Genomic DNA, 13,589 nt, shown 5'->3' with positions numbered 1-13,589 from the left:
AAATGTGAATAATGACAATGACAATAATAATAAGAAGGACGCCCATTTCATACTGTTATGAGGATTTGATTTTAAGCACTTTGGACAGTGTCTGGCACACAATAAGTCCTACAAGAGTGTTGTAAAATTTTAAAAATTTGTATAAAATGGACTTCCACGTACATTTCATTTGAAAAAAAAAATTCTGTGGTTCAGAAATATTGAAAACTATTCATTTCCAGTCTTCACCAAAGACTGAACTGACTTGCTTGGATTTGCCCTCTAAGGCTGGGCCTCTGTGATCAATGGAAGTGACCTGTGGTGTCTACAGCCAATCTGGTTGTTCCTGTACCCTCCTCAGTTTCTTTTGTTTTTTTGTTTTGGTGCCTAAGACATGCCTTTTGATATTTTCTTAACCCCCAGAATTAAATAGTCACCAGAATAATGTTCATTCTCAGTATTCAAGTTGAAGCATAGGACCACTGGAAATCTAACTACATAAAGTCCTATTTTATAAAAACAAAGTACATTTTAGCGACATTAACCAGTACTTAAGACGTAATCACGTGAGCTCTTAGAAAGGACTGGGCTCTTTCTGAAGAAAGAGATTCTCCACTGCTGGCTTTGAAGATGGAGGGTGTCACATGGTAAGAAATTCAAGTCTCCAGGAGCTGAGAGGGGCCCCAGCTGACAGCTGACAAGCAAACAGGGACTTCAGTCCTGCAACCCCCAGAAACTGAGTTCTGCCACCACCACACGTGAGCCTGGGAGAGGAGTGTGAACTCCAGAAAAAAGCTGCTGACACCTTGATTTCTGCCTTGCCAGGGCCTGAGCAGAGAAGAAACTGCCCAGACTCCTGATCCCAGGAGACTGTGAGATAATAAACGGATGTCATTTGAAGCCTGAAGTTTGTCGTCATCTGTGACGTAGAAATAGAGAACTAATACATTCTGTCTAGCCTAGAGCACACGCTGGCCTTCTCCAGCCACAAATCCACCTGCTTAATCCTCCCTGGCTGTGGCTGACCTGATTTTCTCCCCAAACTTCTCCAGACAAGAGTTGGGCTGGGGTACAGCACTCCCCTGCTTTTGGGGTTTTTGCTGCTGAGCTGAAAATGAACCCGTGATGGAGAAAACAAAGATCATTGTGGAAGAGTGACTCCCCTTCACCCTCAAGATCCTGCAGCTGGAATCATGTTCTTCTCCAGTTGGACTGAACCAGCAGGGAATTCCATGTGTGCTACATCACAACTCCCCCATCTCAGACTCCATCCACACAGAGGAAACAATAGTGAAGAGGTAACTTCTGTAGGACTCATGGTGTAAAAGGATATCTTGTTTGTAGGACGGGAGGAAGGAAGTGGCCATGTTATCCTTTTGCCCCAGTGCCATCTAAAAGACAAACAGATTCTCTTTACACTCTTGCTGGGGAAATCTTTTAAGACCTCAAAGCAAGTGCAGAATTTACTGAACTGCCATAAAATTCTACGCTTGGCTAACTCTTAAGGCGAAGTAAATGAAGGGACAGAACGTTGTGGAACATTTTTCAAGCCATTTCTGCACAACCAGACAAACTTCCCCTCCTAGCTGGGGCTCCACAGTTTGGCTAATTCTGTGTTTATTGGATGCCCACCCCCTTCCCCGCAGCATGGTCCTACAAGCACGTGAGCAGCAATAGGGCAGAGAGGCAACACCTGTCACTTTGCTTGCTGACCCCAACCTTAGGTTCCCCCCGCTACACACAAAGACCAGGTAGAACTTTCTTACCCCCCAGCACAGGTGATTAATCATGGACGGAGGCAGCCCCTCAGTTGAAAGCCAGCCGAGCGTAGCACTGCCATCTGTTCTGCGTTAGCTGTTGCTGAAAGGCCAGTGGCTTGAAACCATTTAGAAAACGCAGCCCTCCGTGCCTTCTGTCTCTTTCTCTGCCTCTCTTTGCATCTCCAGCTGGTAACCAAGTGGCAAATATATTTAGGAAGCAGTGGCTGGGTCCTCCCTCAACAATGCCATGGGCCTTGGATGCCAGGGGCCTCAGATGGCCCATTATGGGTGGGATTCTCTATGGGCTCCTCTGCATTCATGGAGGGACTTCAGAGGGACAGAACCAACGATGTGTGGTTGGGTTTAGGGGGAGAAAAGAACTTGGAGGAAGTCAATTTTGTATTCGCTGAACTCTACGACAAGGTAGATGCTGAGATGACCTTTAAAGACTCCGCGTCTAATTATCACAGTTTCATCTCCCTAACCACAGTCCTTTCTGGTTTTCACTGTCTCTTCCTCACAGAGATTCTGGGTGAAGAGTAAGTCAGTAAGAACAGCCACGAGATAAGCCTGATAGTTTGGATGGATAAGTGTAGTTTGCAGCCCCCAAAGAGCTTGCCCTGCAGAGACGCAACATCTTACAAGAGATGTTTGTGAATGGATCTCGTGTCAAATATAAACAGTAGGAAAGTGAGAAAATTCCACTCTGGAGAGTGAATTGCTGTCACCCAGTGTACTCCTTTCTTTCCCCCTTCAAAGCACTAAATCTTCCCAGTTAGTCACTCCCGTTTTTTAAACCTATCAAACTCAAGTGTAAAAATATGTGTGCCCTGTTGCAGGGACCAGAGCAAAGGTCCAAGGTCACAGCTGGAAGGTGCGGGGGCCACTTTCTCCAAGTCCATGTCGGGTTAGAAGCAGGGTCAGTCCCTCACCTGCCAATCTCATGATAAAATTTCACAAATGATCAGGATGAATGAAATAATCCAGACAAAATAATTTAAAAACGAGGCATGGTTGTATTTTCCAGTGTGAATGCATTATATTTTAAGTCTCACTCTTTTTTCTTTTATCTTCAGTTTCCTCTCCAGAGGGTAAGGAAAAGAAAAATGATTGAGGTTCATAAATTAATTAAGTTATTTGAAAGACCTTGCCATTTTATTCAATTCCTTCTCCTAAGAACTGAATACAAAACAGAAATATAAGCCTTTGGAAAACATTTTTATAAAATCCCAGATATGGTACAGAATGAATTATGTGGAGTGCATTTGCCCACATGTACATAACAGAAGCACACAGCTTTTAGTGCTTCCTAAAGTAGATGGAATGCTTAAAGCAATGTTGAGTAGAATCATATTTTCATATAAATTCAATCTTGATATGAAGTTGCTAGTTTTATTTTTCTACCTGGGCTTAGAATTCAGTTTTCGTTTGTGACTAGTTTACCTTGATTAGTCACATGCTGGGTGCTGATGTGATGAACATCGGAAGTTTGATACTTTTTAAAGTCTCTTAGCCTCCTTTTAGTCCATGGTCTCAAAAGAACCAAAGTGTGGCTGAATAAGAGAGTTGGGGTGACTCAAAATAAACCCATCTGATTCAGATAACTAACCTAAATGTCCATGTGTTTAAATTGTATGTTTTAAATTGCAATTTATAATTTTCTGATAATGATGAAATTTATAATTTCCTGTCTCATCACATCCTCCCTTTCAGAAAAATGGCCTGATTTTCTGAGAGTGTGTTACTACTTCCAAAATATACATTCTCTCCTGTTCTGGCCTGACTTCCAGAGCTGTTCCAATTTCATGTCTTTTTAGCTTATTCGGGGGAAGCATTATGCCCAGGGTCCATTTTCTGTTTCCAAAAAGTACACAGCATTGGGGAATTGAGCACCATCATAATGATAATGATCTCAGTACCTGCCATGGCCTGGGACTATGTTCTACAAGAAAGAAGCAGAAGTGGTTATAGTAAAAGCCAGACTAGAAGCCCCGAGAGTCCCTATAAAAGGAAGAGATTTGTCTTCAGTCTTTTGGACTTTGTTTTTCTTTTTCCTTGAGCTACTTTTATTCCACTCCAGGTCAAGAGTTTATTTATTAAGTCAATACAGAAAGATTGGGCAACTGTCTAAAATATACAATGTCTTCCCATAGTATACGTCCATCAGAAAGGCTGGGGAAAGAATTTCCTGGGCTGAGGTTAAGTCCTGTGGTAAAGACTGGCTGGCTATTCACCAATCCCATTTCCCCCTCCTAGGCAGGTGGTTAACTTCATTTCCCAGGATGCTTTGTGGTTAGGTAAGGTCCTGTGACTGAGTCACAGCAATAGGATGTAGGCAGAAACAAAACATACCATTCCAGTTATGGCCTCTGAAAACTTCACACACATGAACCTCTTTGCTCCTCACCCCTTTGATGGCAACCTTGGAAGCCATAAGTTGGAGGAGCCACAAGATGGAAGGAGGCTGGGTTTACACCCATTTGGGGCTCTATATGAGCAACAAAAAAATGTCTACTGTGTTATATGTTGGAGTTTGTTACAACAACTAATTAACCTTAACTAATACTGACCTTGTAAGAAAGATACCATGAAAAATTTTCAAGGATTCAAAATCCTAACACCCTTTTACTTTTCATTGGCTAAGTGGTGCCCTGGTAAAGGGAAACTCTAATTTTTCAGTGTTAGTTTTATTTTTTCAACCTCTCATTACTAGTCACCAAATAATGTCATGAAAACATGAAGTCTCTTGATTGAAAAAGACCCTAAGTGCAAATCAACATTAAGATGGAGAAGAGGAGGGGAGGAGGTCCCTCCAACATACTCAGTGGAAAATGCCATTTTGGATGCGTAAGAACACCTGCTCACCTCTGTTTTGGAAATGTACTTAAACTTGGACAGAGAGGATCAGCTGGTGCCCAGTCTTTGCTGATTACTGTGTGAGTCAAATGCATTTATGAGATTTGGATGGTGTCTCCCTAGGAAACCTTAAGTGAGGGATTCAGCTAACTGCTTGGATAATTAAAGGAAAAACTCCATTTTTGCTTCTGCTATTTGGTAACAATGGCTTGAGTTATCTGGCTTACTCACCTCTGTATTAGATGGTGTCTAGACAAAGCCTTAGCATATGTAATAATGTAAAACCATTCATTTCTCAAAAGAATAGGAAAGGAACTCTGCATTTTGGCTTATGCATATATCTACCAAGGAAGTGATTATAACTCCAGTATTTGAACCAAAATAATTCCATAAGTAACCTCTAAAGAAATGATATTGTAGTTGTTTATAGAGAGTGATTAGTTTTCAAGCCTTGTCCAGGAAATCTGCTTAGTCCCAAATTCGGTCATTCAGTTTTCATTCATTCGCATATTTGATGCTTAAGGCACAATTAATTAATTAATCACTACCAATTTGGAGGACTGAATTAGGGTGTGTGTGACTAACATAAGAGCCAAAGATTTCATGAGACAGAGGAAGGAAGGATTATTTCTTGACTGTGGCCACTGTGAGAGGACTTAGAAGGCTGAACAGAGATTCAGGAGATAAAGAATGGGTGTAGTGGGTTTGTGGGGAGAGATGAGAATCTTCTAGATAGACGGAATACCAATTGGTGGTACCAATGCCTTATGAATAGTTGCTGTGATATGGCCAAACCTTACACTGAATGGGATCATTCATTCAGCCAACATATACTGCTTGAAGTTGGGGACAGTGTCCCTGCCCTCATGTGACTTGTATTCTCCTGGGGAGACAGAAAATAACCAAGGAAACAAGTACATAATTCCAGGTGGTGGTAAGTGCTATGAAGGAAAATGGTGCAGAATAAGGGAGTAGATAGAGTCGTCCACAAGGGAGGGGGTGATATTTTAGAAAGGGTGGTTAGGGATGGTCTCTCTGGGTTGGTGGCAGGTGCTAGAAGGGTCACTCCAGCACGAACCCCCATTCCAAGCTGTCCTGAGTCCAGATTTCACCTGGTCTCCAAGCTTGGGTATGAGCCTGTTCTGAGAGGTGAGCTGGAGTAGCAGAAAATACAAGGGCAACTGTGTCCAGGCTCGGGAACAAGGAAGGGCTGGGTGGTGGTCAAGGGGTGCAAAATGAGGGAAGGTGGAAGCTGCTGGAAATCAGAGAGGACTCCAATTGTTTTCTTTGATTTTGACTTATCTGTGTTTTTGAACATGATCTGAGCTTCATCCACTAACAGAATGCATCCCCCCTTTTCCACTGCTGTTCCTTTTTGCACAGAAACCACAGTGATCTTTAACCCCTCAGATATTCTCAGGGACTAGAACCAGGGATTTTGCAGTGAAGGGACAGAATACTCAGTTTTAATTTTAGAATGGTCAATGCCACCATAAAGTAGTGACATCGTAATATAACCAAATGCACATTTAAAAGACATCACCTCCCCAGTTCAGGAATGGAGAGCCTCGCTACCCCAGAAGCTGATACTCAGAAGAAAAAGAAGAGCGATCCCATTAACTGAGGGTCTTCACTCCTCAGTCTCACCAAAGGCAGCATGAGATGTGCAAGCAGAATTCTAGGGCCGAAGTAACAGCTTCTTCACAGATGGAATGTTTTGAATACCTCTCAAGTCATGCAAGAAAAAAAAAAAAAAAAAAACCTCACAAAGTTAGTGTGAGGAGGCCCTCTGTTGGGGCGCATGTCTATTTAATACTTCCTCCTCAGATCTTGGGCTCATCACAATTCTGATTTTCTAAAGGGCAAAGGAAGCTCAGCTTGAGGCAAAATTCCTGTACTGGCACAATGGCTGGGGTACTTAGCTCTAATTTTCGAGTCAGTTTCCCCATCCTTCTCTTATTGGCCTTCCTGCTACAGTTCACCAAAGCCTACGTCTCCATATTGAAATATTGAAAGTGGAGAATTAAGGAAATTATCTGGATAATACCTAAGATGATTGAGGAAGGATGATGGTAATACTATTTGTCTCATCTTTTTGTAGCAATAATCCCAGAATACTATATTCAGAAAATATATTAAATTAAAAAGGAAAAACAGCCTATTGCATTCCATCCTGTCAAATTCCTATATTTTTTGAGGATCCTGTATAGCTAATTCCTTTATTTCCAGGAAGAACACAATTCATTATTCCATCTTGATTTTACCTTTAGTTTTTCTCTACCTATACAATATCCAGACACGTCCCCCACCCTGCCACCCAGAAACTCCTTCTGTTTACAGGCAAAGAGGGACAAGTGTGACTTTGAAGAAAAATAGAAAATTCTATTTTTCTTAACTTTATTGTTTAAGCATAAGAGATTTTATTAGCAATGATGAAGGTGTATTCTACTGAAGTTGGATATTACATGTTAGGAATTGGAACTCTGTATTTACTTTCACTTGTAAGTAATTTCCACTACTCTTTTCCTCTCTAGGGAAACACTACTGACCACTCAATGATAAACAAATCAAATATTTCCATGCATATGATAGCAAAAAACGGTTTTGTGATTCACAACGTTGGTGATTATCCCATCAGCCTAGCACTGAAGTAACAGTAGGAAAAGTTGATGAAATCACAGAGATTCTTTTTCCTAGAGCCATTTTGGTCAGATAAGGACTGCCTTAGCCAATGGAGTGATCTATTGTCTGTTCTGAAGTGGAGAAGTTTTCGTCACCTTTTCAGGAGACACTGGTACAGGCTCAAGTTTGAGAAGCACGTTTCTACATCACAGAAAAGAAAAAAGGGGGCATACATGTGCAGAGGGGAATGTAAAGAGAGCAGAGGATGGAATTCTGGCAAATGCAAATGGGGAAGAAGAACTAGCAGAGAAGGGGAGGAAGAACAGACAGATAAATACAAGAGAACCAGAAAAGAACAGCATCTTCCACAACTAAGGGAAGACTTCTCAAGGAGAGAGGATGAGGTGGAAAGGTCAGTCAAGTTCAGCTGGAAAAGGACTAAAACAGGGTCGGTGGGCAGCGGCGACCTCTGAGGGAACAGAGTCCATGGAAATGGGCAGAGGATGAGGGCTGATGGCGGAGGGGGAGGAGTAGGGGGAACAGGCAGACGGCCATTCTTCTGAGAAGACTTGCAGCAATGGAAGGTGTGCGACTTGACAGCTATTGAAACAGAAGGGGTGAGGGGAGGGTTTTTACAATGAAGGAGATGAACAGATTCCTGGTTGAGAAAGGGGGCCGGTGCCTTTAGAAGGTGGGAAGGGAGAGAATCAAGCACAGAGATGTGGAAGAGATAAGGGTCGTTTATCTGCTGAGCTAAGAGGGAAAGAGAGAAGGATTCAACAAATATTTGTTGAGAACTTGTCATTGCCAGGCACTGTTCTCGGTGTCAGGAACAAGACAGACAAAATGCTTGTTCTCCTGGAGTTTACATCCTAGTGGGAAACCAGAAAATAAGCAGATACGTGTATAATTTGTCAGGTGCTCATAAATGCTACTAAGACTGAAGCAAAGTGAGGAGAATTAGAGGGACAAGAAGGGGTGTGCAATTAAGGATACAGCTCCTCCTCTCATAAGGCTGATTTTGAGCAAAGATGTGAGGAAAGTGAGGGAGTGGGCTATGCATGTGTTGGCTGGACATGATGTTCTAGAAAGGCCAGCAAGTGCAAAGACCCTTTGTGGGAGCTGTTCTCTGCATTCTAGGAAAACAAGTATGCCAGCTACTTGGAGTGGACCAAGCAAGGGAAAGAGTGGTGGGAAATATGGAAGACCACATCAGGAGAAGCCCAGAAGGACAAAGTCTGGACTTTACACTGAGAAAGATGGAAAACAATGAAAAGTTCTGAGTGAAGGGGTGATATGGTCTGGGTTACATTTTTTTAAAAGATAATTTTGGCTTCTGTGTGGAGAACAAGTCATAAAATGGCAAGAGTGGAGAGTGGAGATCATTCCAGTGATCCAGGTGAGAGGTGATGGAGGAGGTGGTGGAGAGGGTGAGAAGGGACCTGATTCCTGGGATATGTCAAAGGAAGTGCTGCAGGATTTGCTGATGGAGTAGGTGAGGCCTGAGAGACAGGAAGATTCCAGGGTGCATAAAAACTATTGGAAAAATTAGAGAAGGCAAGGGAGAAAGCAGATGAGTTAAAAATAATAGTAATTTTCACCTTTATTGGGTGCTTACTATGCATCAAGCATCATGCTAAGTTCATTATCTACATTACATCACTTAATCCTCCCCACAACCCCAGTTTACAATGAAGGAACTGAAGCTAACAGAGGGTAAGCAATTTGCCATTCATGGAGCAAGTGGGGGGTCGAGGACCAGGCCCTATGCAGTCTGGCTGCAAAGCACACACCCTAAACCCTCCACGCAATACAACTTCTATTTTCTCTGAGAAGTGAAAGGTTACCCAGAGTTAGGGGACAGAGAGCCCAAACTGGGGGTTCAAAAAGAATGTTGACTGATTAATTGAAAAATATGCATCAAAGATTTAAATAAATAATAAGACAATTGTTGACGATGCTTTCTTTAGGGGAGTGTCTGGTGTCTCTTGGGCCTCACCCTCCTGCCTGGACCATGTCTTGATGAAGAAAATGACAGAACTGCCATCTTTCTGGACCTCTTCAAAAGTGGTGTTCATCACTGAGGTATCCCCATCACTGAGTCATCCCTTCAGCTGCCACAACTGGTGTGGGACTGACTCCCAGCTCCCAGTCCTATGAGATAAACATTCCCTCCATCTTGGTGCCTTTCAAGGCTCCTTGTTTAGCATAAATGCTGACCTGAAATCGAGTGGGTCTGCAAGATGGAAATTGAGTCATGGCATATTTATTAAGCTGAGCACTTGGCTTGGCACTCAGAGGGACACCAAATGAATTTATGACACAGCTCTTGCCCTTGAAGGGCTTACAGCACTGGTTTGGCTGGGGGACGACCCAACATCCATTAGGATGGAGAAGCCAAATCTCCACTTTGCGTTCATTGTGCTGCACGAAGTGACAGGCCAGGAGATGAGAAGGGCCTCGGTGCCTGTGGAAGGCCTGGGTAGCTTGCAGCCCCTCAGATTGTGGTGCATTAACTCCACGAGCAGCCTGGCTGCAGAGTCAAGGTGGCTGTTTGTGCATAAACATTGTCATTTCACTGGGACTGCTATTTCATCTTTGAACCTTGGCTTCAAAGAACGCTGACCTTATTCCTGTAGTCTGCCTTTCTTTGAAGCGTATGGCTTTGCCTTGCAGATTAAAGTGAAGACATTCATCAAGCAACAGATCTGGCCAACCGCTCCCCAAACTCAACCCAAAACAAAGCCTTGAAAGGCTCCAATCACAGCGGCAGGGGAGCAGCCGAAGATCAAGGCTCGGAGCGGGGTGTTTTCTCAGATCCCGTAAGGCAGCTCGACGAAGTGCAGCCCTTTTAGCTTTGGGCAACTTTACCCTGAGAGTTGGTCTATCTCTGCAGAAAGGGGTGAGTTACTGCAACGTTCCCAACCAGACTTGTTTATCTTATTTAAAGCAGGCATTGTTGTCAATGAGGCCAGCGTGATGATTCATTGTGTGCTTTTGAATTCTTCAAAAGCCATGTCAGGCTGAACTATCTGAAACTTGGCTGATGATTCTGTCAGTTTTCTTTTTTATCACTTTCTTTTGTTTGTTCCTTTGAAAAGAAACTGTCCAATCTTTCTCCCTGATTCCTCTTAACTTGACTCTGAGAACACAGACTGGACACGTATCCTTCTCTCATTTCTTTCTTTTTTCTCTTAAGATGGCAAGAAGAGTGAAGTGAGACCCTTTAACTGGGAGGTTAAAAATAATGACCAGGCAATTCTTTAATTATAAGGCAGGAGAGAGAACCAAGGGAAATATCTCTCCCCTCAGAGGAAGAAAAACTGATAATAGATAGCTATCAAAGTTCTTATGATCATGTCTTTAAATGTAACTTTTCTGCAGATCTTTTTGGTCAGACAAACAGAGTGAGTTCTGTCTGTGATGAAGTGGTAAAGCCATCCAGAGGCGGGAAGGAAAAGATTGTCAAGTTGGGGACATGTTAATCAACGGATGCTGATAATATATACACTACAGGGCTTAAGAAATTAGTGATCTTTATTAAGACATAGGCTAATTTTCAGGGTAACTTTTTTCTAGTTATTCATCTTGAAAATATGACCAATGGATAATTCTGGTCATCATAGGACAATTCATTTAACTGGCATTTTAGCTTTAGTCTCAAATAATTGTTTTCCATTAAGAAATGCACATAGTCAAGAAGATCATTAAGATGACTTTGCGAGAGTTCCAGTGGTTCCGGACCAGTTTTTTCACACAACTGGACAGCTCATGTGGGAATGGAGACAGGTCTATTTTGAGTTTTGGCTTTAGAAGGTTGAAAGATATCTGCTTATTCATATCTATATCCATATCTCTTAATTTACTACCACCATTTCCCCAAATTCAGGTGGGCCATGTGACTAGTTTTGGCCAATGGATGGTAAGCAAGGTGATATGTCACTTCCAGGCTGATGTTCTTTCTCTCTACCATGGTGACTGTGGAGGCCAGGTGCTGAGATGGCCAAGCCTCAAGTTCGCAGAAGCCTGAGTCACTTCCTACAGAGAGGAAGTGGGCAGGGAGATGTCCGATTTGTATTAGATCTGGTATTAGATCTGTGAGCAAGAAATAAACCTCGATTCAGTTAAGTCACTGAGATTCTCAAGGTTTATTTGTTACACTGGCATAATTTAGCTTATCCTGACTAATCCAGGACCTTGAAGGAAATCTAGTCTTACCTCACTTGCATCACAAGAATCCTTCCTACAGCTTCTCCAAGACATAGTCCAAATACTTCTTGAACACCTCAGGAATAATACCAAGTAATGTAGTAAGCAATTATACAATGCTTGCTATTGATGGAATTGTTTTCAGTCATAATGAAGCATTTTATATGTCTTATTTTACCTAATTCTCACAAAACCCTTAGTTCATCAATATCCCTTTCCTTATTTTACAGCTGGAAGAACTGAAGCACAGACAAGTAACTTGCTCAGGGTTGAGCAGATCAGTGAAATCACTTGCCTAAGACCAAACAGCAAGTTAAGTAGTATCCCAGGAGTCAAGTCCAGGCAGCTGCTTTCAGTTTATGCCTTAAGCATTGCACCATGGATGGACTGGATTCGCATTTCCTTTTTTTTTTTTTTAATAGATCTTTATTGGAGTATAATTGCTTCACAATACTGTGTTAGCTTCTGTTGTACAAAAGTGAATCAGCCATATGCATACATATATCCCCATATCCCCTCCCTCTTGAGCCTCCCTCCCACCCTCCCTATCTCACCCCTCTAGGTCCTCGCAAAGCAAAAGAGAAAAACAAATACCACATGCTAACGCCTATATACAGAATCTAAAAAAAAAAAAAAAAAATGGTACTGATGAACCTAGTGGCAGGGCAGGAATAAAGATGTAGACATAGAGAATGGACTTAAGGACACGGGGAAGGGGAGGGGAAAGTTGAGGCGAAGTGAGAGTAGCATCGACATATATACACTACCAAATGTAAAATAGTTAGCTAGTGGGAAGCAGCAGCATAGCACCGGGAGATCAGCTCGGTGCTTTGCGACGAATTTCTTTTTCACACGGACTATTCAATAAGACACAGAATCATAAATCCCAAAAAACGTGGCTGGAAATGACCTGAGAGGTCAGTCAATCATTGCATTTTACATAGAGGAACAAAGTCACCCTCCATGCCATTTTCTTGCTTTAGTGAAAAAGAAAAGTCTATCCTTTTCAACCCAGTGACCTGAGGAGCAGGGGGGCTCAGTGGAAGGGCTTCAGGGACCATTGGTTTGGAGGTAGGTAGAGACACTACGTCATCCGGACCAGCCTTGGTTTAATCTGTTGTATATATGGTAGGCTTCTGGGTAAAATGTGTATGTGAATAAAGTATTCTGCTGTTTTAATAAAATTGAAAAATGATGGGTCTCTCCATATTTCTACTGAAATAGTAGGCTTGGAACATTGCACTAGACAGTATAGGGTTTCACATCAGCTGAGAGGTGGGTCAGGGCACAAGGATTGTATAATCCAGTGAGCAGGTCTGAGGCCAGGGTAATTTGCTGCTTCTACAAACACACTCACTAGATTGCCTGACAGCAAGAACTGCCCTAGTCATCACTGTCCCCCATTGTGATAAATAGTAGAAGCTCTATAAACTGTATATGAAAGATGGAGAGTTCCAAGAGCCTTTGATGAAACCATTTTTCAAAAAAAAGGTTAAGCTCATTTGAGTTGAACAAAGTAGCACACCTTGGCTGTGGTGATCCAATATCAAAGAAATGGCTGGTAAGTTATCGTTGTGAGTGTTTTGTCCATATATTCTTAAATGGGCAGTGGTGAATTTCTTCTCCCCAGCTCCTGGCTGGTAATGAATGAATGAATGAATGATGAGATAGATGGGTGGGTGGATGAAAAAAACGAATATTAAATTGACTAGTTTGTTCCCAGGGAAACACAAGTGACAGTTCCATGGAAGCACAGGCAAACACACACCAAGTGTGGCTTCATAAACAAAATTATCCACATTTGCTGATCACATTAAGAGGTGAATTAGAAAGTTTTCATTGCTTTAAAAGAGCATCCTCTGCTTTTTTGTGTGCTGACGGCAGTTCTAGTACATTTATGTACTCTGTACTATTATGTATTATGTACTATTGATGTGCATATGGCTTGATTTACAAATTGGTTAAGACAAATGTGCATAGGGACTTCCCTGGCGATCCAGTGGTTAAGACTCTGCACTTCCACTGCAGGGGGCATGGGTTCAATCCCTGGTCCGGGAACTAAGATCCCACATGGCATACAATGTGGCCAAAAAAAGAAAAAAAAAAAAAAAAAAGACAGAAATGTATATTTGAAAAGGGGGGAGTTGATGGGGCAGAAGGGAG

At 42.3% G+C, this 13,589-nt stretch overlaps 1 protein-coding gene across 5 annotated transcripts in view; it reads right to left on the bottom strand.

The window, feature by feature from the left end:
- SPTLC3 (serine palmitoyltransferase long chain base subunit 3) overlaps window positions 1-13,589 on the bottom strand; it is a 132,927-nt gene that overhangs the window by 17,824 nt on the left and 101,514 nt on the right. The window contains exon 11 of one of the 5 annotated variants that reach the window (XM_082428603.1): window positions 2-13,484. The exons of the other annotated variants lie outside the window; for them this stretch is intronic. Coding sequence (XP_082284729.1) covers window positions 13,339-13,484 — 146 coding nt within the window. The 3' untranslated portion in view covers window positions 2-13,338. Of the gene's footprint in view, window position 1; window positions 13,485-13,589 lie in introns of those variants that run through there. 5 annotated transcript variants of the gene reach the window in all.

This window comes from Balaenoptera physalus (genome assembly GCF_965194825.1).
Source record: "Balaenoptera physalus genome assembly, chromosome: 16".
NCBI lineage: Eukaryota > Metazoa > Chordata > Mammalia > Artiodactyla > Balaenopteridae > Balaenoptera > Balaenoptera physalus.
The sequence above is the reverse complement of the archived record's forward strand: the minus strand, read 5'-3'. Positions and strand labels throughout refer to the sequence as shown.